Source organism: Vulpes vulpes, chromosome 12, assembly GCF_048418805.1.
Source record: "Vulpes vulpes isolate BD-2025 chromosome 12, VulVul3, whole genome shotgun sequence".
Lineage (NCBI taxonomy): Eukaryota > Metazoa > Chordata > Mammalia > Carnivora > Canidae > Vulpes > Vulpes vulpes.
This window is the reverse complement of record NC_132791.1, coordinates 61,246,113-61,272,845: the sequence shown is the minus strand read 5'-3', so window position 1 is coordinate 61,272,845 and position 26,733 is coordinate 61,246,113. Positions and strand designations below refer to the sequence as shown.

The window sequence follows — 26,733 nt, the reverse complement described above, 5'->3', positions numbered from 1 at the left end:
TATCTAAGACATATTTTAGGCCAAGCAAAGTTACAGGACAGCTTGTATAGTTCATGAAAATGAAAGAATTAGCTACTTAAACAGCCCCACATTCTGTATATAGTAAATATTCAATAAAGTCATTTATTTTGTGTAAAGTAACATGGTAGATACTCAACAGCTATTGTTTCATATAAGGTATATTTTTACATGTAAAGTTAATGTTTACTTTAACCCCAAACATGAAACTGTATTTGAGTAGGTTTTAATCAAGTAGATTTATAGAGAGAGCCAGCACTTATACAATTGTTAAGAGCAGATTCTGGATTAAGCCCCCATTCCTGGTTACATTAATGGCTTATTGTGAAGCTTTGGACAAATTACTCTATCACTCTCTATCTCCATCTTCATTTCTTTTAGAGTTGTTGGAAAGATTAAAAGACAGAATACATGTTCATTTGTACAACTCTACCACCCAGCACAGCGTCAGCTGTTATACAAATGGGAAAATATCTGAGGCAAAAATATAGTACCCTTACCAGTGATTATTTCTCAATTTATTTAGACAAGACTTTGATTTCTTCCATAATCAGAAAGCAATAAAAATTTTAAGATTTTTTAAGACTAAAGATAGCCCTTAGATATTTCAATTTATTTAATTTCAAGTAATTCCCAGAGAAAAGACTCTCTTAAAAATCCTTTAACATTCCTGTATTTAAAAAGTAGGTTTTTTTTTTTTTTTTTTTTTTAGGTTTGTTTTTTTTAAACCCTCAAGGTTTAGTATCTAAGGAGGAGGAATGTAAGATTATCACCATCCAGTCTTCCTGCTCCTAACTCATTCCTCCATTCTGTAACTTGAGAGCATCATGTTCTACTGAAAAGGTGTTTTTTGCTAGTTTGTTACTAGATGCTGCCTACACTACCTTTCACTAGCCTGAGGAGAAAAAAACTAAATGGCTAACTTATAATACCCTTGGCTTGTTTTTAAATAATGAAAATAGCAAACAGTACATATTATAACAGTAGCAAAAGATGAACACACTATTGGACTTAATTTTTCCTGTTTTTTTAATTACTGTGAAATACACATACCAGAACATGTACCATTCTAACCATTAAAAAGCATGCATGTAACAATGAGCACGTTCACAAAGTCATAGTGCACTGGTCACCGATCTGGCTCCAGAACACTCTCATCATCCCCAGGACAAACACTTAACCACAAAGCACCCAGTCTCGATTCACTCCTTTCTCCAGTCCCAGGAAACCATACATCTGGTTTTGGGCTCTACGGATTCATGTATTTTAGTATATTCCATATAACTGCAATCACACATCATGTCACCTTTTGTATCTGGCTTCTTTCACTCAGCAGGTGTTCAACATTTGTCCACAATCCAGCATACATCAGTACCCCATTCTGTTAGAGTTTTGTAATATTCCAGTGTACAGATATACATGGTATTTGGTTTATTCATTCATGCACTGATGGACATCTGGGTTGCTTCCACCTTTTAGATACTATGAATACTGCTATGAACATTCCTGTGAAGTTTATTTGAATACCTGTTTTCAGTTCTTTTGACACTGAATTGGTAATTGTGCTGGCTGTTTCAAGGAAGCTTTTTAGCTTAATTTTTAGCAGAACATGCCAACAGCCAGTTATCAATCTGGTTTTTGAGATTTTTAAAAAACTAAACTGAGTGATTTTCCCAATAAGGGGACACTATATCACCAAGAATTGTTTTAGTTGTGAATTCAAGAGGTCAATTACTCCCAATAAGCTTTTATCGTACAAATACAGTTTCACACATACCAACTATATGGTACATATTTTGGTTGTATTATTTCATCCTTCATGCTGGGCAAAGCTGGTATTACCATCATCCTACTACCGAGAAAACTTAAGCCTCAGAAAGGTTATACTGCCTAAGTTAATGGAGCCAGCTAGTAGGTAGTAAGTAGTAAGAAAGACAACCTGTGCAAATCCATCTTACTCCAAAACTGCTCAAGAAGGAAGAGAGGTTAATACTGAAACAAGAGAATATGCAAAATGACCACATGTCCAGAAATACCTAGGTCATTTACTTGGCTACAGACCTTTCTAAGACTTGGTTTCCTGATCTTGACAATAAAATTAATAATCCCCTTAAGTTGTGGTAAGACTCAACATAGTAGTTAGTATAATGCCTATTTCACAGAACAGGACAACAATATGTGATGATAAATTATGCCTCCTCAGAGAGTTGAAAAAAATTAAAGTGGTAATGTAAAATGCCTCACATCTAGTTACTAATACAAGAGTTAGTAGCCTCATTATCTGTGTAGTCTTATGTGGTTAATGAAAAGACAGTGGACATCTAGCCTCCCACCCTCTGAGCCAGAAAGGCATATTAAGGTAAAGCCAATCTATAAGCAGGGCTTTAATGAAAAAAAGGGAAACTGACGGAGAAAGGAAAAGCATGAACTTGGTATGGCAAAATTATAAATATTTCCTAATATATATTTCATATATATATATGGGGGGGGGAGTGTGACAGTCACTTACAAGTACTTTGCTTATAAATGTGGACTACGTGTGAGCTTTGTACCTCTAAAAAAGTTAATACTATGGTAAAAATTTAAGTCATAAGCCATATTCTCTATTTTTGAAAATATTAATTTATTTCAGCTGCTGCAGACCAACCTATCATTGAAAAAACTTGGTTTGATCCTGAAAAAAGACGAAGGAATAACAGCTCATTTTGTGTTCAGCCATTTTTGCAAAGGAGGCAACGTTGGCATAGGTCCTGTGCATACCCACAGTTCTTGCTGAAGGTACCAAGCTCACAAGGCCCAGACCACTTTCCCCCAATGCCTCTTCCCAGGGTTGCTTATGCAGCTGGTAACCTCAAGGGATTAGGTCAAGTGTCTTCCTGGACAGATACCAGGACCACTTACAATTAAAGTGGTATATTCCCCAGGTTCTATGCTCCTCAGGTCTGATATAAACCCGCTCTGTGTGGAGCAGCCACTCGAGCACCTGTGTGTCACCCCTTGAGACACGGGTTAACAAAAACAGCAGGCAATACGAAGATGTTCATGTTGCTTGCTGTGTTGAGAGTAATACAGTCTTTAGTCTCTGACCAAAGAATCTTTTGTCTTCTGGCATCATCCAAGAAGCAGTAATTCGCTAATGTGTTAGTTTGTAAATAAGGTAAAACCTAATCCCAGATGATACCTATTAAAGTATGACTGAGACCACGGGTTTCCAACATTGCACAATTTTAAAAAGTCAATTTTTCAATACTTTGAAAAATATCCTTTCTGGCCAGTCCTTATAATGCCACACAGTACAACAGGAAATAGTGTTTACGGATGGTCTTTCTTCTAAATTCTAAGATTTCATTTATTCTCTTACTAAGAAATTCATACCAATTTACTCTTTTCTTTAGGCAGAAATGCTTTCTGATGTGAATGAAAACATTTTCCTACGTTATCTTTTAAAAGAAAAAAGTCCACTCACAACTTGCCTTTTAATACCTAAAAAGCAAATTAAAAAAAAAAATAGTCAATATTTTCAGCTGTGAATTACTAATCAGAAGAAAAGTCTCACCTGCTCCAGTTGGGTGGCAAATGCAATGGTCACCGACATAATGAAGGAGTCAGTGCAATATTCTGCTGGTCCAATCTGATGGTAGCCTCCCTCCTCATTCAGTACTGCCACAATGTCCTTTGGGTCAAGTCCATATAGGCTGGCAGGTACTTTAAAGGGAAAACGCAATTAAACTACATTATGGTTTGCTATAAAACCACCTTAAGATTTTGACAGCTGGCTGAGCTTTGTATTTTGCTTGGCAGTTTTCAAGGATATAGTTAGTACCTCAGTAAGGTTTCCTTTTATTTATTTACTTTTTTAAACACACTCTCCAGGGGATCCCTGGGTGGCTCAGCGGTTTGGTGCCTGCCTTTGGCCCAGGGCACGATCCTGGAGTCCCAGGATCGAGTCCCACGTCAGGCTCCCGGCATGGGGAGCCCGCTTCTCCCTCCTCCTGTGTCTCTGCCTCTCTCTCAATCTCTGGGTCTATCATGAATAAATAAATAAATAAATCTTTAGAAAATAAATAAATAAAATAAACACACTCTCCAAAGAAACCTTATATAACCACCATTTTCTTTCTGCACATAAAATCCTTATTTCCAAATACATTAACATTTTAATTTAATAAACCACAGGGAAGAGGCATCACAGGTTTCCCAAAGAAGTCGATCTAAACTAGGAACTGAAAAGTCAGCCCAACCTGGCTAAGAAGAGAAAGGTGAATGAATAGATAATAAGGGAGTAGAAAATGTGTTCCAAGCAGAAGGAACTGCATTACAAAGCCTGGGAAGAGAAAGCATGTGGTTGGAGAACTGAGGTGTGTGTGCAGTGCTGGATCACTGGGTGAGGACTCACACACAGGAAGATGTGGAGCAGACACCTGATCATATAGCCTTCCTGCAGGCCATGCTCAAAGACTAGGACAGTTTTCTAAGAAGAAGAAGAAACCATGAAACAATTTTGAGAAGTGATATAATGCACACCTCAGATATATGCACACCCTATCCTATTTTGCAGCCAGAGCAATTACACCTTTGGCTTGAAAATCAGTTTAAAACTAAATGTTGGTGATCCCTGGGTGGCTCAGCAGTTTGGCACCTGCCTTCAGCCCAGGGCATGATCCTGGAGTCCCGAGATTGAGTCCCACATCAGGCTTCCTGCATGGAGCCTGCTTCTCCTCTGTGTTCTCCACCCGCCCCCCCTGTGTTTGTGTGTGTGTGTGTGTGTGTGTGTGTGTCTCATGAATAAATAAATAAAATCTTAAAAACAAAAACACAAGTGTTTCCTAAGTATTCGGGCTGCTGAAAGGACAGCTGTGACTCTGATGAGGGGACTGGGGGGGGGCACGGGGGCAGGTGGTGTGGCACACAGGGTTAACCCAAAAGAAACAAACTTACTGCAGCACTGGCTAAAAATAGCAACAATGGTTAGTTAGGTGCAGAGACACTCCAACAACAGACCAAGGTTCCAATCCCAAATCCGGCATTTACTAGTTTTATGGGGAAACTATATGATCTCTTTCAGTTCCCATTTTTAATTTTGCAAAGCTTTTATAATGTTTTTCAGAAGAACAAATTAAATAATGGAAGTAAAGCACTTAGCACAGCCCGTGACAATCACTTAAATAAAGACAGCCATTAAATAGCATGATCAGCAGAGATTAGAAATTAAAAGAGTAACTATGACAGATCTCCCTTTATCAGGGAGTTATAAAACTTGAAGGTGTCAGTGTGAATATACACTGTTCACTCAATATAAGGCTAAACACAGATATCAAGGTATATATGTATGGGGTGCTGGTGCATGTATATATATCCATTATTTCTGTATATATGTGTGAATATGTATACATTCATGAACCATCTCCCTCACATGTTCCACAGGAAGGCCCTGGGAGCAGAACACCCCGGTAGCAATTGGCATACCTTTTACCTAGACCTTGACTCCTAAACATCCTTCTTTACTAAAAGGAAGCAAGGCTCCCTAAACATTAACAACTGCATTCAGGGCTGAGACAGGGCAAGAACAAAATAAGTCTGTACCATCTTCCTATGCCAGAAACCAAGGAAAAGCTCAAAGAATTATGGAGAGACAGGCTAAAGGAAACAGCAGCAGCTTGAAGGGGCTCTGCTTGCACACATCTGGGAGAAACAATAGTAAGTATTTTAGCCCATTACACAAAAAGAGAACACCATTAAGTCCAAATTTATACAATATACGTAAATTGAAGATTTGATAAGGAAAGAGTAATTTCATAATTTTTAACAATGTATCACCAAATATTAGTTACTTAAGAAAAAAAGATTAATAAGTTTACATTTGAGAACACATACTACTTTAATCAAGTAACCAGTGTGAGTATCATCATATCATCAGTAATGGGACAAATCAAAATTGCACGCGACTTGCTAAGATGCAATGAGAAGAGAGCACCACTTCCGTGGTACTCCTGCCACAGATGTATGACCTAGATCAGATAGGCTCATCCAAAGACTGAGACTCAATCACAGAAAGCTCCCCCTCTCCCCACACCTCACCTCTATGTTACTGAAGGCCCATTTTCTTCTTACCCCATAGATCATGTCCACTCCTCAACAAAAAGTGACAAGGTATATTAAAAAAGCAAAACAAAACCAAAAATCCAGGCTTCTATCTCAGGAAAAGAGAAAAAGAGCAGCAAATTTTTGCAACTTAAATTCAAAGCCAGCAGAGGGAGAGAAATAATAAAAACGAGAGCTAAAATCACTGAAACTGAAAACAGGAAGTCAATGAAGAAAATCCAAGAAAACAACAGCTGGCTCTCCAAAAACATCAATGAAACCATTAAGCACATAGCCAATGTTATTAAGAGAAAGGGAGAGAAAAACATAAATTATCATCTTAAGTAAGGGACCTCACTACAGATTCCATGGACATTAAAAGGATACTGAAGGAATACTATGAGGACAATTTTATACCCACAAATTCAATAACCCATATGAAATGGACCAATTTCCCTAAAAGACACAGTCTGCCCAAACTCATACAATCTCAATATACCTGTATCATTTAATGAAATTGAATCAATAATAGCTTTACAAAACAGAAAGCACCACATCCTGATGACTTCACTGGTGAATTCTAGCAAACATTCAAGGAAAAAATACCAATTCTCTGTAATCTTTTTCAGGTGACAGAAGCAGAGGAAATAATTCCCAACTTGTCCTATGAGCATTACCTTGATGTCAAATTGATCAGCATTACCCTGATGTCAAAACCAGACAAAAGGTTACATGAAAACAGAACACTATCTCTCATTAATATACATGCACAGATTCTCAACAAAATATTAGTCAACTGAACGTAACTATGTCTGGGAAGAACTATACGCCACAACCAAATGCGAGTTTTTTCAGGGATGAAAGTTTTTAGTTCAACATTGGAAAATCTGTTACTATTAATCACACCAAAAGGCTGATGAGGAAAAACCACATGATGGTATAAAAGATGAAGAAAAAGCATGTGACAAAGTCCAATACTAGATATTAATAAAACACCCTAAGCAAACTACAAATAGAAAGTAACTTCCTCAACTTGATAAAGAACATTCATAAAAACCCTACAGAAACAAAGCAAGGGCATCTTCTTTCATCAGTGTTTTTAGTATCATACTGCAAGTCCTGGCTAATACAGTAAGATAAATGAAGGAAACAAAGGCACGCCAAGCGGGAATAAAGATATAAAACTGTCTTTGTGGGCAGATGATGCAAAATATATTTCTAGCAGAATCAGATCTATAAATACACCAACAACAAACTGATGGTTGCTGAGGATAGGAGTAGAGGGAAGGGCAAAATGAGTGAGGAAGAGTGGGAGGTACTGGTCTGCAGTAATGGGACATGACAAGGAAATCACAGGGATGAAAGGTACAGCAAAGGGAATCCAGTGATGGTACTCTGAAAGCCCTGAATGGTGACAGAGGGTATCTACATATGTGGTGAGCACAGCATAAGGAAGAGACTAGTCAAATCACCATGCACACTTGAAACTAATGGAACATTTATGTCAGCTATACTTCAATTTAAAAAACAAAACAAAACAGAGTTGGGGGGGGGAAGGGGGTAGAGCAGACAACTTTTGGAGCAGTGAAACTATTCTGTAGGATACTACAATTGCAGATGTGTCTCATTACACCTCTGTCCAAACAGACTATGAATTGCCAGAAATAAATCTTACTATAAACTATGAACTTTGGGTGATAGTAATTTGTTAAGGTAGGTCCGTCAATTTTACCAACCGCCCTCTCTGGTGAGGGATGCTGATGGTGGGAAGATTGTGTGGCCAGGGAGATCAGGGTATATAGCAACACTATACTTTCCATTCCATTTTGCTGTAAATCTCAAAATGCTCTATAAAAAGAATGTTTATTAGTTAAAAAAAAAAAATTATGAAGGTCCTGTTAACAAGTAAGGGATGAGAAAACAGTTTAAGTTTTTGGCTCTCCTGCACTCATCCCAGGAAGAAAATCTTCCTCAATGTTAAATTTTTAATAAAACAGAATTCTGCTTTCTTCAGTTACATACCAAATGAAGAAAGGAAAATCCTGCTCTCTTTCTACATTTTGTAAACAAGAGCTCAGAGCAGGAAGTGTCGCGTGGTTAACAGCATCACCACACCTGTCTGGTGCACTGGAGTAACATCAGTTTACACTCCTGCATGTGTTTCCCTATCATACACTCCACATTCCCCAAGTCTTAGTCCACAGTTCCAACTTTTTCAGAGATGTCTTTAGGGATGATGCACAAACCTTTTCCATCTCGAGGGGGAGCTCCTTTAGCTTTAAAACTATCCACTGGTGCCTTTGTATCTGTTTCCAAAGCAATGCTTATCTGGATCTCAGCCTTGAATTTGGTGTATTTATTACTCAACAACTGGTACCACTTTGGAGCCTGCAGAGGAAAAAAAACACAAACATCTCAATAATGAACAGGACATCGACGAGAGTAGGCAACATTCTCTAAGGTTCCAAATATATTTCCCGTAGTTCCTCAGTACTTTCTCCTCTTTTAAAATATCTTTCAGATTTTCATCCAAAGAATTTCATCCTGCTTATTAGGAAGCTAACTGAACTTCCTCTTGAAACCTGAAGTGTACACTACCAACTTTCCACACCCCTAAGCCCTAATTTTCCACTTTTTCCAGCATATGCCTGCATATCCCATTTCTGCTGTTCTGCATGTATCAAATGAGGGAAAAGGAAAGCTGGTGTTAACAAAAGACACTAGCAGGATGCCTGGGTGGCTCAGTGGTTGAGCGTCTGCCTTTGGCTCAGGTCGTGATCCCGAGGTTCTGGGATCAAGTCCCAGAACCTGCTTCTCCCTTTGCCTATGTTTCTGCCTCTCTCTGTCTCTCTCATAAATAAATAAATAACATTTTTTTAAAAAGATACTAGCAAAACGGTAAAGCAGAGACCTGAGGTAGAGTTCTGGGTTATGAACCATGTACCTGACTGCAATACAAAGGCTTTCTCATAGAATCAAACAGCCTGGATTACCTCAACACCCTCACCAGAGTAACTCTGAGAAATTCTAGTACTCAAGCCAGCCTGAGGGTCATGGCCCAGGACCACCAGTTTCATTCCTGCCAGAGCATCAATGCAATCAATGGAAACAGTGTTCTTACTCTGACCGCTGTTATATAAATCCGCAGGAACTGGTGCTTATACAGAAAGCCCAAAACCAAAAGCTGCTGTCTTGTATCAAGTTTTCGTTTGATAAATTAAAGAGGACTAACTAGGCCATAGCCTTTAAAATCTATACCCAAGGTTTTTTAAAAGCAAAAACTCAGTCTCTTGATGTATTCTCTATGATAGATATTTTATCATTTTAAGTATAAGCTTGAAAAAGAATTCTAGCAACTTAAAGAATTTATGATATATTTTTCCGTTACGTAAGTCAGAAAAACAAATCTGAGCTTTTCTGTGTTGATGTTCATTTATAGAGAATCAATTTATTTTGAACTTCATACGTTCTACTCACCAATTCAAGTATTTCTGCTAATAAACAGGAGAGAATAAGCAAGACATTTGGTTTTCCTAAAATTCTTAATTCTGAAACATTTCTCCTTAACCCTAATAGTGATAAAAAGCAAACATGACAACAAAGTGCCCTATGGGACCAGAGGTAAGGGGTAAGGAGGAAGAATGCCCAAAGCATTTACAGGCAAGACCACCTCAGTATCCTCCCCTCAAGAGAATTTACCTCCTCCGTAACCAAAGCCACTGCAGAAGTGTCCTGTGCAAGTTGCAGTAAAGCTAATCAAGTGAATCAGGGACAAAATCATGATCGAGGAGTTAAGATTCAAGAAAGAAAACCTTTTTCAGAACCTGAGCGCAGAGGGCTGAGGAATAGTACCCCAGGAGGAAGGAGAAAAAGATTATCTTGTGAAACATTTTAAAATTTCAGCTTCTTTTGAAGGATTCCAAATTTGGGCTAAGCTACCTGGCTCATTTGTAAATATCATGGCCACTAGTAGTGAAAATGTTGGTAACAGATCAATGTTTCTTGACAGAATTCTTTTTTTTTTTAAAGATTTATTTAATTTATTTATTTATTATTTATTTATTTATGATAGAGAGAGAGAGAGAGAGAGAGAGAGAGAGGCAGAGACAGGAGGAGGGAGAAGCAGGCTCCAGGCCGGGAGCCCGACGTGGGACTCGATCCTCGGACTCCAGGATCGCGCCCCGGGCCAAAGGCAGGCGTTAAACCGCTGAGCCACCCAGGGATCCCCTCTTGACAGAATTCTAATTCAGGATTCATACCAAGAATAAAGGATGTAATGAGCACTGGGTGTTAATCGCAACTGATAAATTACTGAAAAAATGGTATCTGAAACTAATAATGTATGATATGTTGGCTAACTGAATTTAAATAAAAAAAATAAAGGACTTTAAAAACAAGTTTTTAATTGTTTTCTCTTAAAAGAGTTGTGACAAAAGTAATAAAAATTGAAAGTAAAGCATTTCCAAAGTAACATAAAAAAACGTTAGAGAGATTTTAAACAGATGAAAGAAACATTTTCAGTAACACAAAGCACTGACCTAGGAATCAAACCCTGAATTCTTTTCCCTTCTCTGTGTGTGTGTTCCTGTGTATGTGTGTGTTGGGGTGGGGGTGGGGGTTACTGTTAACATCACCTAAGTGCATTGCAGTAAGTTTATTCATTCCGACTGCTACAGGAGCAATTCAAGGAGCAGGAAGCAGGGAAACCAATGAGATGGCTACTACCACAGCCATGGTTAAGTGGGCAGCCCGGGTGGCTCAGTGGTTTAGCACCGCCTTCAGCCCAGGGCGTCATCCTGGAGACCCGGGATCAAGTCCCACATCAGGCTCCCTGCATGGAGCCTGCTTCTCCCTCTGCCTGTGTCTCTGCCTCTCTCTCTCTCTCTCTCATGAATAAATAAATAAAATCTTTAAAAAAAGAAAGAAAGAAAGGACAGTGGCTGAGGCTGGGATTGAGACAGTGAAAATATAGAACAGTAGCTGGATCGGGGTGGCTGGAAAGGGGTGCATGATGCCTGAAAAGCGAGGTGTGGAGGAAGACTCCTGGACTTGGAGCTTGCATGCCTGGAAGAAGAGTAGGGATCATTCACTGAAGGGAGGAACACTGCAAGAGGTTTACCACTCAAAGCAAAGCTCAGCAGGTGAACGTGCTAAGCTCCAGGTAAGAGTATCGTGACCATATGTTTGAGCTCACAGAGAGTCTCCTTTGGGAAAAATAGTTCTAGGTCAAAGAAATGACCAAAAGACCAGGATTTTCTAAATCAAATTTATCAACCGAAAGATAAGAAGTGCCATCCAGGCTCAACCCTCCACCTTTCAGGTCCAGTACTCCCTGTCCTTTCCATCAACTTAGCATCTACCACAAATCCACAACACAATCAGTAACAAAACATCAAAAGGCTAGTACCTGCTTTGTTTCTTGAGCAGTTCTTAAGTCTAGAACAATGTAACCTATAGTTTCCTTGGCTGAAGATACAGGATCCAAGGCAAAACACTGCAGTTTGATAGGAGTACGTTGCAACCTGTAAAGTAACAATTTACATTAGAGATAAAGTAGCTTCTGTTTAATATTGAACTCATGTTCTGTTAGCTTTGAAAAAGCTGCCCCCTACTATTAGGACAATTATAATTTTGTTGGATAACTGAAAACTATATTTTCTGAAATATTCTTCAACTGATCCCAACTATTAATTACACCCATTTATCTTTATACCAAGTAATATTCAAAGACTGATTTCAAAATATTTTCCTCCTACTGTCACACACACATAAAACTACAAATACAAATAAATATTTAAAGCTCTCTTTGTCACTATAATAATGAAATAAACTTAGGAATTAATTACCATAAAATCACAAACTATTCCAGAAGCCACTGAAAACAAAACTGTGATCTCCTCTAAGAATTTATTATCCTCTCAAATCCAACAAATTTAGTCATAGAAAAAAAGAAATTTCTCCTGATGTTCATTTTTGAACTTTGCAATTTTACTTGTTCTAGTCCTAGGTCATAGCAAGGAATGAAGTCATTCTGTGTTTCCTAGAAAAATATTTTTTCAATGCTTTTTAAAATACAAGTATCTGTGCTCTTGCCTGTTTCCAGTTATCTGAGTTCAAGAAATAAGACATTCTAACTTTAAGCTTGTTTTATGTCCTGATACCCAATGTTTATATGTCTAAAATCAAGTATAAAATATATTAGAGTATTTTTTTAAAGATTTTATTTATTTATTCATGAGAGACAGACAGAGAGAGAGACAGAGAGAGGCAGAGACACAGGCAGAGGGACAAGCAGGCTCCATGCAGGGAGCCTGATGTCGGACTCAATCCTGGGTCTCCAGGATCAGCGCCTGGACTAAAGGCGGCACTAAACTGCTGAGCCACCCGGGCTGCCCTATATTAGAGTCTTTTATGTAGTTACTATATACGTATATCTATATGTCCTTGGCAGGTCAAGTATATATAACAAATGAAGTAATAGAAATTACAATGAGTTCCAACCCTCATTAATATTGGCTAGACATCATTACAGAATATCTATCTATTCCCTTCTATAACATCTATTCTCTCAGACATCAGAAAAACTAGATATAGCAGTTAGAGATGCAGGCTCTAGCTGTCAAATGGCTGGGCTCTACAGCCAACCAGCTAACTTATGACAAGTTACTTACCTTTTGAGGCCTCACTCGTAATGGGGAGGAAATCCTAACACCCAAATGAATTATTACTACAAAGTACTTTGAAAATCTGGCACATTACAAAACTACTAAACAGGTATTATTATCATTGTTACTATAATCTAATAGGATATAAATTTACTCATCTCTAGGAGCCTGAAACACAGAGTAAGAGGAACTGAGAACAGCAGTCACCTGTGCTGATGAAGGGCCTTCCTGTCAATCTCCCAGGCTAACTCTGTAGCAAATTCTGGCTGGTCAGTGTGGTCCACAGGGTCGGTAGCCAACTGTTCTCCATCAAACTTTGCTTCTACTACAAGCATATGCTTTGGACGCTTGGGGAAATGGCGACCTGGAATTAATAGACTATAAGGATTAATCAGAAGCATACAACCATCAAAATATGATCTTTTTAAATTTTTTTTCAAATATGATTTTTTAAGCACATTTTAAAAACTGATCTACATCAGGAGTTGTTGACTTCTATATTCCACTAATTACTTACTAAACATGTACAAATTCATGGTTCACAACAAATGAATCAAAGTGAAAGCTACAATTTGTAAACTAGTCCTTCTCAAACATCAACATGCACAGAAATCACCTGGTGACCCTGCTAAAATGTATATCCTGGTTCACTAGTCTAGGATGGGCCTGAGAGGCTGCATTTCTAACAAGATCCCATCTGAGGTCAATGCTATTGTCCTTGATTTGCCCTCTGAGCAGCAAAGATCTCAATGCCAACGTAGTATTAAACAATTAAAAATGTGATTTCACTATTTTAGGTATTACTATACCAGCAGTGAATATGGAACAATGAAGTTGTCAGGAGAGTTGGGAAATAATCAAGTTAGCAAAAAAAAAAAAAAAAGACAATCTGTTTCTTAATTTGCCTGTATCTTAATTTGCCTAAATACTCAGCAAATTGGCCAGGGAAAAAGAGACACAGGTTTCTTTACAGATTCATTCAAATCTCAAGGACAATGTTGTAAATGATCAAAAGGAATAAAATATTCTGTCTACACATCATTTTCCACTGGTACTGCCTGCTCCATTCCTTCCCTGTTTACTGAAGGCACATCAGAGTCAGGTATTAATTACGACAAAGGCTGGGATACAGAGAGTACTTGCCCTTAAGGAATTGAGGGTCTAGTGGAAAGAGAAACTGAAAACACTGCAAACATTCAACCTGTTTACAGGTCTGGTGAGGCATATTTTGGTGAGATGAGCGTTGACCACTGTTAAATAAATACATCCCAGCTGCTACTCACCCTGGTACAAGCTACTTTGTAAGGAAGAGGTCAGAGAGATCTTGACTGCAATCCTGTGACTTTTTTTTTTTTAATTTTTATTTATTTATGATAGTCACAGAGAGAGAGAGAGAGAGGCAGAGACATAGGCAGAGGGAGAAGCAGGCTCCATGCACCGGGAGCCTGATGTGGGATTCGATCCCAGGTCTCCAGGATCGCGCCCTGGGCCAAAGGCAAGCGCCAAACCACTGCGCCACCCAGGGATCCCCAATCCTGTGACTTTCAACCTGAAGCTCTCATTTGAAACTCCCCATCTAGAAGTCTTACCACATGTGGCTCAGCTCTCCCAATTAGCAGTCACAGAGGCCTCTCCCTGCACTCATTTTGAGCCGCTCTAAAAGATCACCGGCTTACCCAGATGAATTTCATCGATGTCAAAAAACCTGTATTTTCAGTCACACTATCATAACTAAAAGCACCAACTGGCCTTAGAACAGAGAATATGTACTGGAACGAAAAGGTGCCTGTCTCATTCCAAAGACAATACTTCGAGAACAGAAACCTTGTCTTATTCATCCTTGGAATCAGCAGGTGCCCCAGTTTTGCTCATGGTAGAAACCTCATCATTTTCTTTTGAATAAAGGGCATTTCTAGAGCTAAAGTCAAGAAACCACAGGTAGCTCAATTTAACTAAGGAGCTGGAAATATATGAACATATGACAGGAGAGGAGGTAAAGCTGAAAAAGTAGGCAAGAGATGTATCATAAAGGGCCACGAATCCCGTTCTTTTTTTTTTTTTTTTTTTTTTTTATGATAGTCACAGAGAGAGAGAGAGAGAGAGGCAGAGACACAGGCAGAGGGAGAAGCAGGCTCCATGCACCGGGAGCCCAATGTGGGATTCGATCCCGGGTCTCCAGGATCGCGCCCTGGGCCAAAGGCAGGGGCCAAACCACTGCGCCACCCAGGGATCCCCCATGAATCCCGTTCTAAAAAGTAGAGATGTTATCCCTTAGGACACTGAAGGATCTTAATAAGATTTGCATTTCAAAACAATTACCCTAGTGATAAGAACAGTAGACGTTCTCTGAAAAAGGAAAAAGAAAAAAAAAAACCCCACTCATGAAACAGACTACTGAAGAGATTACTACATTAGATTAGGTGGATAATGAGGACCTCAAAGCAGGGCACTCACAGTGGAAAATTATTCATTTACCAGTTTACACAAAGCACCTAGTATTATTTTAAAAATAAAACTAACAAAACTTGGTGACCATTTTGAAGGTGGGGATGGAGAAAGTGGGGATGGAAGGTGGGGATCTCCTACCCAGGGAGATAAGGACTCTCAGGTTCTGGGCTTGCGGCAACAACACAGTTACAATGATGGATGGAAACACAAACAAAAGGAGCTGGTTTGCAGGCAGGCACACATGCCAGTGGTAGCTATGTTTGTGGCAACACCTAACTGACATCCCTGAATCCAAGTTCTCTTCCCTGCAACACCGCTACTAAACTTGCAAATAATGTACTTCTACTTAGGAATATGGACGACTCCCTCTTTTTTAGAGCATGAACTCTAAACTCCTTGGCTGTCAAAATCCTCCAGGGTCTATTCACTCCAGCTACACAAGCTTATTTTACCAGAATATTCCTCAGTGTTCACCTCCCTTGACCCCGGGCATCTTACAGACCTCTCCACCACTCCATCCACCATACTTACTCCATCGCTGCTGGCCTGGGTAATCTAATTGCCAGCAAGGACTTTCTTTCAACCTTACCTAACACTCACGGCCCTTAAGCACATCATAGCAACTCATCCCCAAAACCAATGTTTACAGCCCACATCCAGTGTTTTTAATATTCTACCGCCTCCCAACATACTGTGTCCTGCAACTGAATTTGATCTCCCCAAGAAGACAGACTACTACATCCTTGAAGGGAGAGACAGCGCACGCCTTTTATTTCAGTTTCCTCCTTTGCCCTGCAGGGATCAAGCAGCAAGTCCAAAAGCTTTTACTGACCAAATGACAAGGGGATTTCAATCCTCTGTCTTTAAAACAATAAGTAACCTAACAGTTTAAAATGCCCCAAGAGAAACGAACTAGGGGTGGTGGAAGGGGAGGTTGGCGGGGGGTGGGGGTGACTGGTTGGCGGGCACTGAGGTGGGCACTTGACAGGATGAGCACTGGGTGTTATTCTGTATGTTGACAAATTGAACACCAATAAAAAATAAATTTATTTTAAAAATAAAAATAAAATGCCTCAAGAGTTTACAGCTTCTGGCAGGCTTTCTGGTCCAAAACTCACTATAACTCATTCACTTTCATCCTCCAAATCATGCCAGGCCTCCACAAAAAACCTCCACTGAGTGCTTAAAAAAAAAAAAAGTCGGGCAGCCTGGGTGGCTCAGTGGTGTAGCGCCACCTTCCGTTCCAGGTGTGGTCCTGGAGACCTGGGATCGAGTCCCACGTCATGCATGGAATGGAGCCTGCTTCTCCCTCTGCCTGTCTCTCTCTCTCTCTCTCTCTCTCTCTCTCTCTCTGTGTGTGTGTGTGTGTGTGTGTCTCTCACGAGTGAATAAATAAAATTAAAAAAAAAAAAAGTCCAGCCATCCTTCTGGTCCACTCCAGATGACTTGTCATGTTACTCATCACCTGTCCTCCATCTATCTACCAATTCCTATGTCCTCCACTTTCCGGCAACCTACTTTCCAACCACACTGAATTTAAGCAATTGCACAATACGCCTTGTATTTCCATACCTGGAGTTTTCTTGGCTCTTCCCTTTGCATGAAAAGCCCTCCTTTCCTCCCCTTTGACACCTATCTAATCATCCCTTAGGACCCAAATCAATATCACTTCCGTTGGGAAATCATCCCCAGAGCTTGTCTTTCCTTCTTCCACACCCTGAAAAATGCACATTCTGCACGCTGACCTTTTAGGATTGGGGCTCTCCTATCCTTCCATTCCCAGCACAGTGCCTAAAACACTCCAAAAGCCTCCCATAATCAAATGTCAGGTATTCAACAAGCCAAACCTCGAGGCCCGTATAACAGTCTGGACAACTCCAGACCTCTAGGACCCCTATCAAGGCTTGTAAAGGGGAACAGCCTCTGCAATACTGCAGGAAATCTGTATTTGCCTCAAAGTTCTCGCAAATGGCTTGACCAGGGGCCGCTGAACAGGACGTGCTCTGCAGGCACACTACGCTCACATGTAAGAGGCACCTACATGCTGCTTCGGACGGAAATCGTTTTTCCTACATTCTCTGGGGCTCCGACTGCTCACGTTAAACATCACCTGCCCCTAAGAGCGCTCACGCTCCCTTGAGAGATCATTCTTAAATCAATCGCCTAGCAGACCGAACTCACTAAAACTGTGAGCAAGAGCCAGGAGAGCGCGCAAGCCCGACCCGGTTCTCGAGGTTCACAGGGCCTCGGCCGCTCGCCGCTCTGCGAGAACTCGGGACGCTGCAGTTGCACAGGAAAGCCCCGGGCCGCTCACCTTCCAGGATGGACACGACGATGAGCAGCTGGTCGGACTTGGAGACCATGGTCGCGGCGGGCGGCCCGCAGGCGGGTCTGCTTGGGGGAAGAGGGACCCGGGTGAGGGGCGGCAGGCCCGCGACCAGCCCCAGGGCCCCGGCGGGGCTCCCACCGCCCGCTCCGCGCTCCCCGACCCCGACCCCGACCCCGGGCCGCCGGCGCAGCCCGAGCCCTGCCCCGACTCAGGCCAAGGCCGCGGTCACGGCCGCGCGGCCGGTCCGCGGGGGGGAGGCGAGCCCGCCGCGGGAGGACCTTTTGCCGCCTGCGTTGCCGCTTTTCAAACGCCCGGGCAGTCGCCGCGGCAGCCGCCGCGCCCCGCTTCCGCCTAGCAACCGGGTCCGCAGGCCCAGCGCCGGGGAAGCCTGGAGGACAAAGGGTGATAGAGACCAGGGCGGCGGCAGCTAGAACGCCCCTCAGCCGGCTTCGCCTCCGGCCCTTTTAAGCCCTGATCCACAGCCCCAGGGAGAAGCCGCGTCCATGGCCCCACAGCGCCCCCTGCTGGCCGGCCGGGGGGAGGCGGGCGCCTCGGCGGGGCCCGAAGGCGCAGGCGCACTGCCGCGGCGAGCGCTTCCGGCAGGGCCCGTAGCGCGGTGAGTCTGCGCTTCGCCCCCACCCGCCACACCCCGGGGGAGAGGGGCGGGATGGAGAACGGGCACGCGCGCGCACAACACACGCAGAGCTCCCCCGGTCACTGCTGCTCAAGACTCGAATCACAGTGACTCAACAGCCTCAGTCTGAACTGAAAAAGCCCCAAACGGTACTCGCGCCGCACCATAAAAGTTCGCGTTTTGAAAACAAGCAGCGTCACTACGGTAATTACTGTAACTGCTGGCGGTGACGCAGACTCCCCGAGAATTTCCTGTACTTTAGAAACTACCCCGAAACGAAAACATCGTCACGTGGCCAGGGAAATTAAAAAGTATAGGTTCCAGGGTGGGCTGACAACCGGGTGAACCGCAAGGAAACGGCCTCGCGCCCCGCCCCGCCCCCACAGCCGTCGGGCTTTAATTTCGGGGAAGATCAGAAAGAAATCCTTCCGAGGTGGCCTCGCGGGACCCTGCACCTCCGGGCGGGGCGGGCGGGGCGGTGAGGGAGAAGGAAAGCAGTCCCCACCCCACATCCCTGTGTACCCGCAGGAGAGGAGAAGGGTGTGCACACTGGGGGAGAGCTCCCGGGGAGGGGGCATTCTGCAGTCCACAACCAAAGTGATGCTCTACTGTGGGTTCATCGTGAACAAGGCGTTCTTTTGTGTCCGATGTCACACAGACTCAAAACCAGACATAGAGTAATACAGTGAACCCAGCAAGTACCCAAAACACAGCTTCAACGATTGCCAATTAAAGACCAATCTTCATTTGCTCCGTTAATTTGGAGCAAGACCCTAATATCCTAACAACTCATCTCTTACAGTGTGTACCTCTAACACATAAAGATTTTTTAAATGCCTTGATATATTAACCTCAATTGCATTATTTTACCTAAAAAGTTAAAAATAATTCCCTAGCACCTGTAAGTATACACTGTTCAAATGTCCCTGATTGATAATTATTTTTCAGGTGTTCAAATCAGGATCCAGAGAGGTTTTAAAGCAGTGTATTGGATTGATCTGTCTTTTGTGTCTTGTCATGCACAGGCACTCATTTCCACTTTTCCCCCCCCCCTTGAAACTCTTCGTTAAAGAAATTCGTCATGTATCCTGTGGAGTTTAATTAACACTGTCTAAATTTTGTTGAAGTAACACCAATGTCCATATTTAACATATCATCTGTTGAGCAGTCTAATGAAGATCCCCATTGACAATACTGGGGATCAGCAAACAGTTCAACAACAGCAAGCCAAAAGCAAGCTTTTTATGGCGCAAAACACTATTTAGATTAAATCCTAGAAAAAAGGAGGCCAAAGCAATGGGGCCAAGTGTCTCCAGTGCAAAGAATACCCCTGAAAATCAGAGTTGGGGAACTAATTCTACCATTCACATGCTAGGTGACCTTAGGCAACTCACTTTACCTCTCTGAGCTTCAGTTTCACTACACAATAGTAGTATACATAATTTCTTAGTTCGGGACCTAAATGTAGTAAATGCCATTTAGTTATCATCTTTTTCTATGAACAATAATGGGCTTTATGTTTGTAGCTATACAAGAACTAGGAAATTGCCATCAAGATGCCTCATTGTTTTGTTTTATGATATTTCAGACTGAAAAGCTAGATTGTAAACCCTCACTGAATGTCAGAATCATCTCACATCGGAAACAAAAAATCTGGCAAACCATTAAAATTAATTCAGAAACTTTCTCACATAGTAAAATTTTCATACAGTTCCTTTTATCTGGATTTCTCCCCTTCTCTGAACAACACTATTACCCTCAAAATCATATCATCACAGCTTCTGAAATCAACTTAGTTGGTTCTTCTTTTACATACAGTACCAAATTAATGACAAAACTTCCCACATATCCCATCTAGAAATGGAATTATAATTCCACCAGCATCTATAGCCTCTTTATCTGTTATTTTATAATCTAATTTTTTTAAGATTTTATTTATTTATTCATGAGAGACACAGAGAGAGAAAGAGAGCGAGGCAGAAACACGGGCAGAGAGAGAAGCAGGCGCCATGCAGGGAGCCGGACCTGGGACTCAATCCCCTGTCTCCAGGATCACACCCTAGGCTGAAGGTGGCGCTAAACCACTGAGACACCTGGGCTGCCCTATAATCTAATTTTTTAAAGATTTTATTTATTTATTCATGAGAGACACAAAGAGACAGAAACAGGCAGAAGGAGAGACAGGCTCCCTGCGGGGAGCCCGATATGGGGCTCATCCCAGGATCCCGGGATCACGACCTGAGCGGAAGGCAGACACTTAACCACTAAGCCACCCAGGCATCCCTAATTTTTCAAATGTGATATTAAACAGTAGTAACTTCAGTTCTAGCACAAACCATCGTATTTTAGCCTAAATTTACTTACGCAAATGCTGTTAAGACAAATTTTGTCTAATAGGCAATATTAAATTCATTATAAACATGCAAATTCAAATTGTCCACCTAAAAGCTTATCATAGGGCAGCCCCGGTGGCTCAGTGGTTTGGCACTGCACCTTCAGCCCAGGGTATGATCCTGGAGACCCGGGATCGAGTCCCACGTTGGGCTCCCTGCATGGGACCTGTTTCTCCCTCTGCCTGTGTTCTCTGCCTCTCTCTCTTTCTTTCTCTCTCTCTCTCTGTCTCTCATGAATAAATAAAATCTTTTAAAAATAAATAAAAGCTTATATTACGTAGCTTTGTTTTTATGGATTTCTACCAAAAAGTAAAGAATAAAGGATTTTGACCCATGTTGTCTTTCTTTTTCTGAAGTTATTTTACAATTTGGAAAAGCACTTTTGTTATAGTAGGCCTCTAGTTTTTTTTTGTCTCCCCAGCAACATTTATGGCCCAAGACAAGAAGGATCAGAAGCTATGTTCCCCTTCCTCTGTCCCTTCCTTCTTCTTTCCCCTTCTCACAACACACACACTCACATATACATGCACTTAGTACAATTTCAGACAAGATAGCAGGAGTAACATAAAGACATGTACTGAAGACCTACAACGTGTAAAAGCATGGTCCCAGACCCTGACCTTCCAGAGGGTCTCCGAAAACAGCTTCCTTCTGGCAGAGGGATGAAGAGTGGAGATAGGAACTCTTACACAGTGTCAACATGACTTTCCTTCCAACTCAGTATGTGATACCTATAAATTTGACAATGAATTTGGGTGCCCTTACTCCCCTGAAGAAGGGTTGCTAATGCCCTGTCAGGACAAGCAGGGAAGCCCAATAGCCAATAGCCATAGTGAACTGCATTCCAAATCCTGCCGTATTATTCACTTTGTGACTTGCCCAAGTTGCTTGGCCATTTGTATATATAAAACCTCACTTTTGCCATCTGTGAAACAGGGTTAATAGGTGTTTGTGAAGATTAATTGGCATTACTTCAATGAGAAGCCCCGGCTATGATGAAATCTGACTTTACTAGCCATTTTTATTGTGTATATGGACAGATGTATTATTTTGTCATTTGTTTCTTTTTGTGTTCTACAAAGATAACCAGCTTTTGTATGTTCCCTCACCTCGGCCTATATTTTCTAAGGGTGATATCCTCCCAAAACAGCTTCTCTCCTGGCTCTTATCAAAGGCCACAGCAGGGTGCTCCAAAGTCAAACATTCCTTCAGGTCAGGTGGTTGCAATTAACTAGTGACACCTGCGGGGCCTGACCTGTGCAGAAGCAGAGGGCCCCGCCTGTCTAATGGGCAGCCTTTCTCTGCCCAGCTCTTAAAAGCCAGATTTCCTAACGCTCCATTAGAAGCTAGAATTATAGATTTTAATGTGAACTCCTTTGATTTTCTTTCTTTCTTTGAAAGAGAGAGCAAGTAGAGAGCCAGAGGGAGCTGGCACAGTGTGGAGCCCAATGCAGGGCTCAGTCTCACCACCCTGAGATCATGACCTGACCTGAAATCAAGAGTGAGACACTTAACTGAACCACCCAGGTGCCCTACTCATTGGATTTTTTCTTTTATTTATTTACTTTATTAAAAAAATGTTTTTAATTTAAATTCAAGTAATTAACATGTAATGTCTTATTGGTTTCAGAGGCAGAGGTCAGTGATTCATCAGTCTTACATAACCCCCATGTGTGTGTTCATCACATCACATGCCCTCCTTAATGTCCATCACCCAGTTACCCCATCCCCCCACCTTACCTCCCCTCCAGAAACCCTCAGTTTGTTTCCTATGATTAAGAGTTTCTGGGGATCCCTGGGTGGCTCAGCGGTTTAGCGCCTGCCTTTGGCCCAGGGCACGATCCTGGAGTCCCAGGATCGAGTCCCACCTCGGGTTCCTGGCATGGAGCCTGCTTCTCTATCTATCATAAAAAAATAAAAATAAATAAATAAATTTTAAAAAAAAGAGTTTCTTACGGTTTGTCTCCCTCTCGTCTTGTTTTACTTTTTCCTCTCCTCCTTTATGATCCCGTTTTGTTTCTTAAATTCCACGTATGCGTGAGATATTTGTCTTTCTCTGACTTATTTCATTTAGCACAATATCCTCTAGTTCCATCCTAGTCATTGCAAATGGCAAGATTTCTCTTTTTGTTGATGGCTGAGTATTCCATTGTATTCATATACCACATCTTTATCCATTCATACGTTGATGAACATCTGGGCTCTTTCCATAGTTTGGCTATTGTGGGCATTGCTTCAATAAACATTGGGGTGCAGGTGCCCCTTAGAATCACTACATTTCTGTCTATGGGGTAAATGCCTAGTAGTGTAATTGCCGGGTTTTAAGGTAGCTCTATTTTCAACTTTTTGAGGAGCCTCCATACTGTTTATCCAGAGTGGCTGCACCAACTTGCATTCCCACCAAATTGTAGGAGGTTCCCCTTTCTTCTCATCCTCACCAACATCTGTCATTTCCTGACTTGTTAATTTTAGCCATTCTGACTGGTGTGAGGTAGTATCTCATCGTGGTTTTGATTTGCATTTCCCTGATGCCAAGTGATGTAGAGTATTTTCTCAAGTATCTCTTGGCCATTTGTATATCTTCTTTGGAGCAATGTCTGTTCAAGTCTTCTGCCCATTTCTCAATTGGATTATTTGTTCTTTAGGTGTTGAGTTTGGTAAATTCTTTATAGGTTTTGGATCTAGCCCTTTATCTGGTAAGACAATTGCAAATATCTTCTCGCATTCTGTCATTGTCTTTTGGTTTTGTAAACTGTTTCCTTTGCTGTGCAAAAGCTTTTTATCTTGATGAAGTCCAAATAGTTCATTTTTATCTTTGTTTCCCTTGCCTTTGGAGACATGTTTAGCAAGAAGTTGCTGTCGCTGAGGTCATAGAGAATGCTACCTGTCTCACATTTAGGTCTTTCATCCATTTTGAGTCTATTTTTGTGTATGGTATGAGGTATAAGGTATGAGGAAATGGCCTATTTTCACTCTTCTGCATGTGGCTGCCCAGAATTTTCCCAATAGCATTTGTTGAAAAGACTGTCATTTTTTCCATTGGATATTCTTTTCTGCTTTGTCAAAGATGAGTTGACCATAGAATTAAGGGTCCATTTCTGGATTATCTATTCTGTTCCACTGATCTTTGTGTCTGTTTTTGTGCCGGTATCATACTGTCTTGATGATTATAGCTTTGTAATATAGCTTGATGTCTGGAATTGAGATGCCACCAGTTTTGGTTTTCTTTTTCAACATTTTCTTTTCAACATATTTTCCTTTGGCTGTTCGAGATCTTTCCTGGTTCCATACAAATTTTAGGATTATTTGTTCCAATTCTGTGAAATAAATTGATGGTATTTTGATACGGATTGCAATGAATGTATAGATTGCACTAGGCAGCACAGACATTTTAACAATATTTGTTCCTCCAATCCATGTGCATGTGACGTATTCCCATTTCTTTGTGTATTCCTCAATTTCTTTCATAAGTGTTCTATAGTTTTCTGAGTACAAGTCCTTGTCTCTTTGGTTAGTTTTATTTCTAGGTATCTTATGGTTCTGGTGCAATTATAAATGGGATCGACTCCTTAATTTCCCTTTCTTTTGTTTCATTGTTAGTGTACAGAAATGCAACTGACTTCTGTGCATTGATTTTAGATCCTGCCACTTTGCTGAATTCCTGTAGGAGTTCTAGCAATTTTGGGATGGGGTCTTACAGGGTTTCCATATAGAGTATCATATCATCTGTGAAGAGTGAGAGTTTGACTTCTTTGCCAATCCAGATGCCTTTTATTTCTTTTTGTTGTCTGACTGCTGAGGCTAGGACTTCTAGTATTATGCTGAACAACAGTTGTGTGAGTGAGTATCCCTGCCATGTACCTGACCTTAGGGGAAAAGCTCTCAATTTTTCCCCATTAAGAATGATATTAGAAGTGGCTTTTCGGAGATGGCTTTTATGTTATTGATGTTTGTTTTCTATATCCATATGCTGTGAAGAGTTTTAATCAAGAAAGAATGCTTTTTCTGCATCTATTGAGAGGATCATATGGCTCTTATCCCTTCTTTTATTAATGTAGTAGACTACCCTTGCAGCCCAGGAATAAATCCCACTTGGTCATGGTGAATAATCTTTTTAATGTGCTGTTGGATCCTATTGGCTAGTATCTGGGTGAGAATTTTTGCATCCATGTTCATCAGGGATATTGGTCTGTAATTCTCCTTTTTGGTGGGGACTTTGGTTTTGTGATCAAGGTAATGCTGGCTTCTTAGTGTTTGTAAGTTTTCCTTCCATTTCTATTTTCTGTAGCAATTTCTTTCAGAAAATAAGCATTAATTCTTCTTTAAATGTTTGGTAGAATTCCCCTGGGAAGCCATCTGGCCCTCGGTTCTTGTTTTTTGGGAGGTTTTTGATTACTGCTTCAATTTCTTTGCTGGTTATGGGTCTGTTCAGGTTTCTATTTTTTCCTGTCCCAGTTTTGGTAGTTTATATGTCTCTAGAAATACATTCGTTTCTTATAGATTGCTTAATTTGCTGGCATATAGTTGCTTATACTATGTTTTTATTATTGTATTTCTTTGGTGGTTTTTGTGATCTCTCCTCTTTCAGTCACAATTTTATTTGGGTCCTTCCTCTTTTCTTTTTGATAAGTCCGGCCAGGGGTTTATCAATCTTACTAATTCTTTCAAAGAACTAGTTCATAATTTCATTGATCTGTTCTACTGTTCTTTTGGTTTCTATTTCATTGATTTCTGCTCTAATCTTTATTAATTCTCTTCTCCTGCGGGGTTTAGGCTTAATTTGCCGTTCTTTCTCCAGGCTTTAGGTATAAGGTTAGATTGTGTATTTGAGGCCTTTCTTGTTTCTTGAAAAAGGCTTGTATTGCTATATATTTCTCTCTTAGGACTGCCTTTGCTGTATCCTAAAGGTTTTGAATAGTTATGTTTTCATTTTCATTTGTTACCATGAATTTTTAAAATTCTTCTTTAATTTTCTGGGTGATCCATTCATTCTTTAGTAGGATGCTCTTTAGCCTCTATGTATTTGAGTTCTTTCCCAATTTCCTCTTGTGACCAAGTTTAAGTTTCAAAGCACTGTGGTAATCTCATTTTTTGGTACTGGTTGAGACCTGATTTGTGGTGCAATATGTGATCTATTCTGGAGAATATTCCATGTGCACTGGAGGAGAATGTGTATTCTGTTGCTTTACTATGAAATTCTCTGAATGTACTTTGAAGTCCCATCTGGTCCTCATCTCTTATAGTCTTTAATTTAAAATCTAATTTGTCGGGGGGGGGGGATCTGAAAAAAATCTAATTTGTCTGATATAAGGATTATCACTTCAGCTTTCTTTTGACATCTATTAGCATGATAAATGGTTTTCCACTCCCTCAGTTTAATCTGGAGGTGTCTTTGGGTCTGAAATGAGTCTCTTCCAGGCAGCATATCCATGGATCTTACTTTTTTATCCAATTTGATACCCTGTGTCTTTTGATTGGGGCATTTAGCCCATTTACATTCGGAGTAATTATCGAAAGATACGAATTTAGTGCCTTTGTATAACCTATAAAGTCACTGTTTCTGTATATTGTCTCTGTTTCTTTCTGGTCTATGTTATTTTTGGGTTTTCTCTTCACATAAAGGATCCCTTTTAATATTTCTTGCAGGGCTGGTTTAGTGGCCAGAAATTCTTTTAGTTTCTGTTTGTCCTGGAAGCTTTTTATCTCTCCTTGTATTTTTAATGACATCCTAGCTGGATAAAGTATTCTTGGCTGCATATTTTTCTCATTTAGCACCCTACATATATCATGCCAGTTCTCTCTGCCCATCTCTGTGGGTAGGTTTGCTGCCAATCTAATGTTTCTATCCTTGCAGGTTACAGACCTCTTATCCCCGAGCTGCTTTCATGATTTTCTCTTTGTCTCTGAGATTTGCAAGCTTCCCTACTATATGTCAAGGTGTGGACCTATTTTTGTTGATTTTGAAGGGAGTTCTTGGTGCCTCCTGGACTTGGATGCCTGATTCCTTCCCCAGATAGTTCTCGACTATAATTTGCTCCAGTATACCTTCTGCCCTCCTTTCTCTTTTTTCTTATTCTGGGATCCCTATTATTCTAATATTGTTTTGCTTTATGGTATCACTTATCTCTTGAATTCTCCCCCTGGTGATCCAGTAGTTGTTTATCT

General features: G+C 40.9%; 1 protein-coding gene across 8 annotated transcripts in view; it reads right to left on the bottom strand.

The window, feature by feature from the left end:
- Positions 1-26,733, bottom strand: part of CEP120 (centrosomal protein 120) — a 116,814-nt gene that overhangs the window by 49,139 nt on the left and 40,942 nt on the right. For 5 of the 8 annotated variants that reach the window (XM_072728713.1, XM_072728712.1, XM_072728714.1 and 2 more), the window contains 4 exons: positions 12,972-13,128; positions 11,507-11,621; positions 8,346-8,487; positions 3,575-3,723 (listed from right to left, as the gene is read on the bottom strand). In XM_072728713.1, the coding sequence (XP_072584814.1) occupies positions 3,575-3,723; positions 8,346-8,487; positions 11,507-11,621; positions 12,972-13,099 (534 nt within the window). In that variant the 5' untranslated portion in view covers positions 13,100-13,128. Of the gene's footprint in view, positions 1-3,574; positions 3,724-8,345; positions 8,488-11,506; positions 11,622-12,971; positions 13,129-17,526; positions 17,604-17,819; positions 18,150-26,733 lie in introns of those variants that run through there. The other 3 variants (XM_072728708.1, XM_072728711.1, XM_072728710.1) reach the window with 2 other exon arrangements.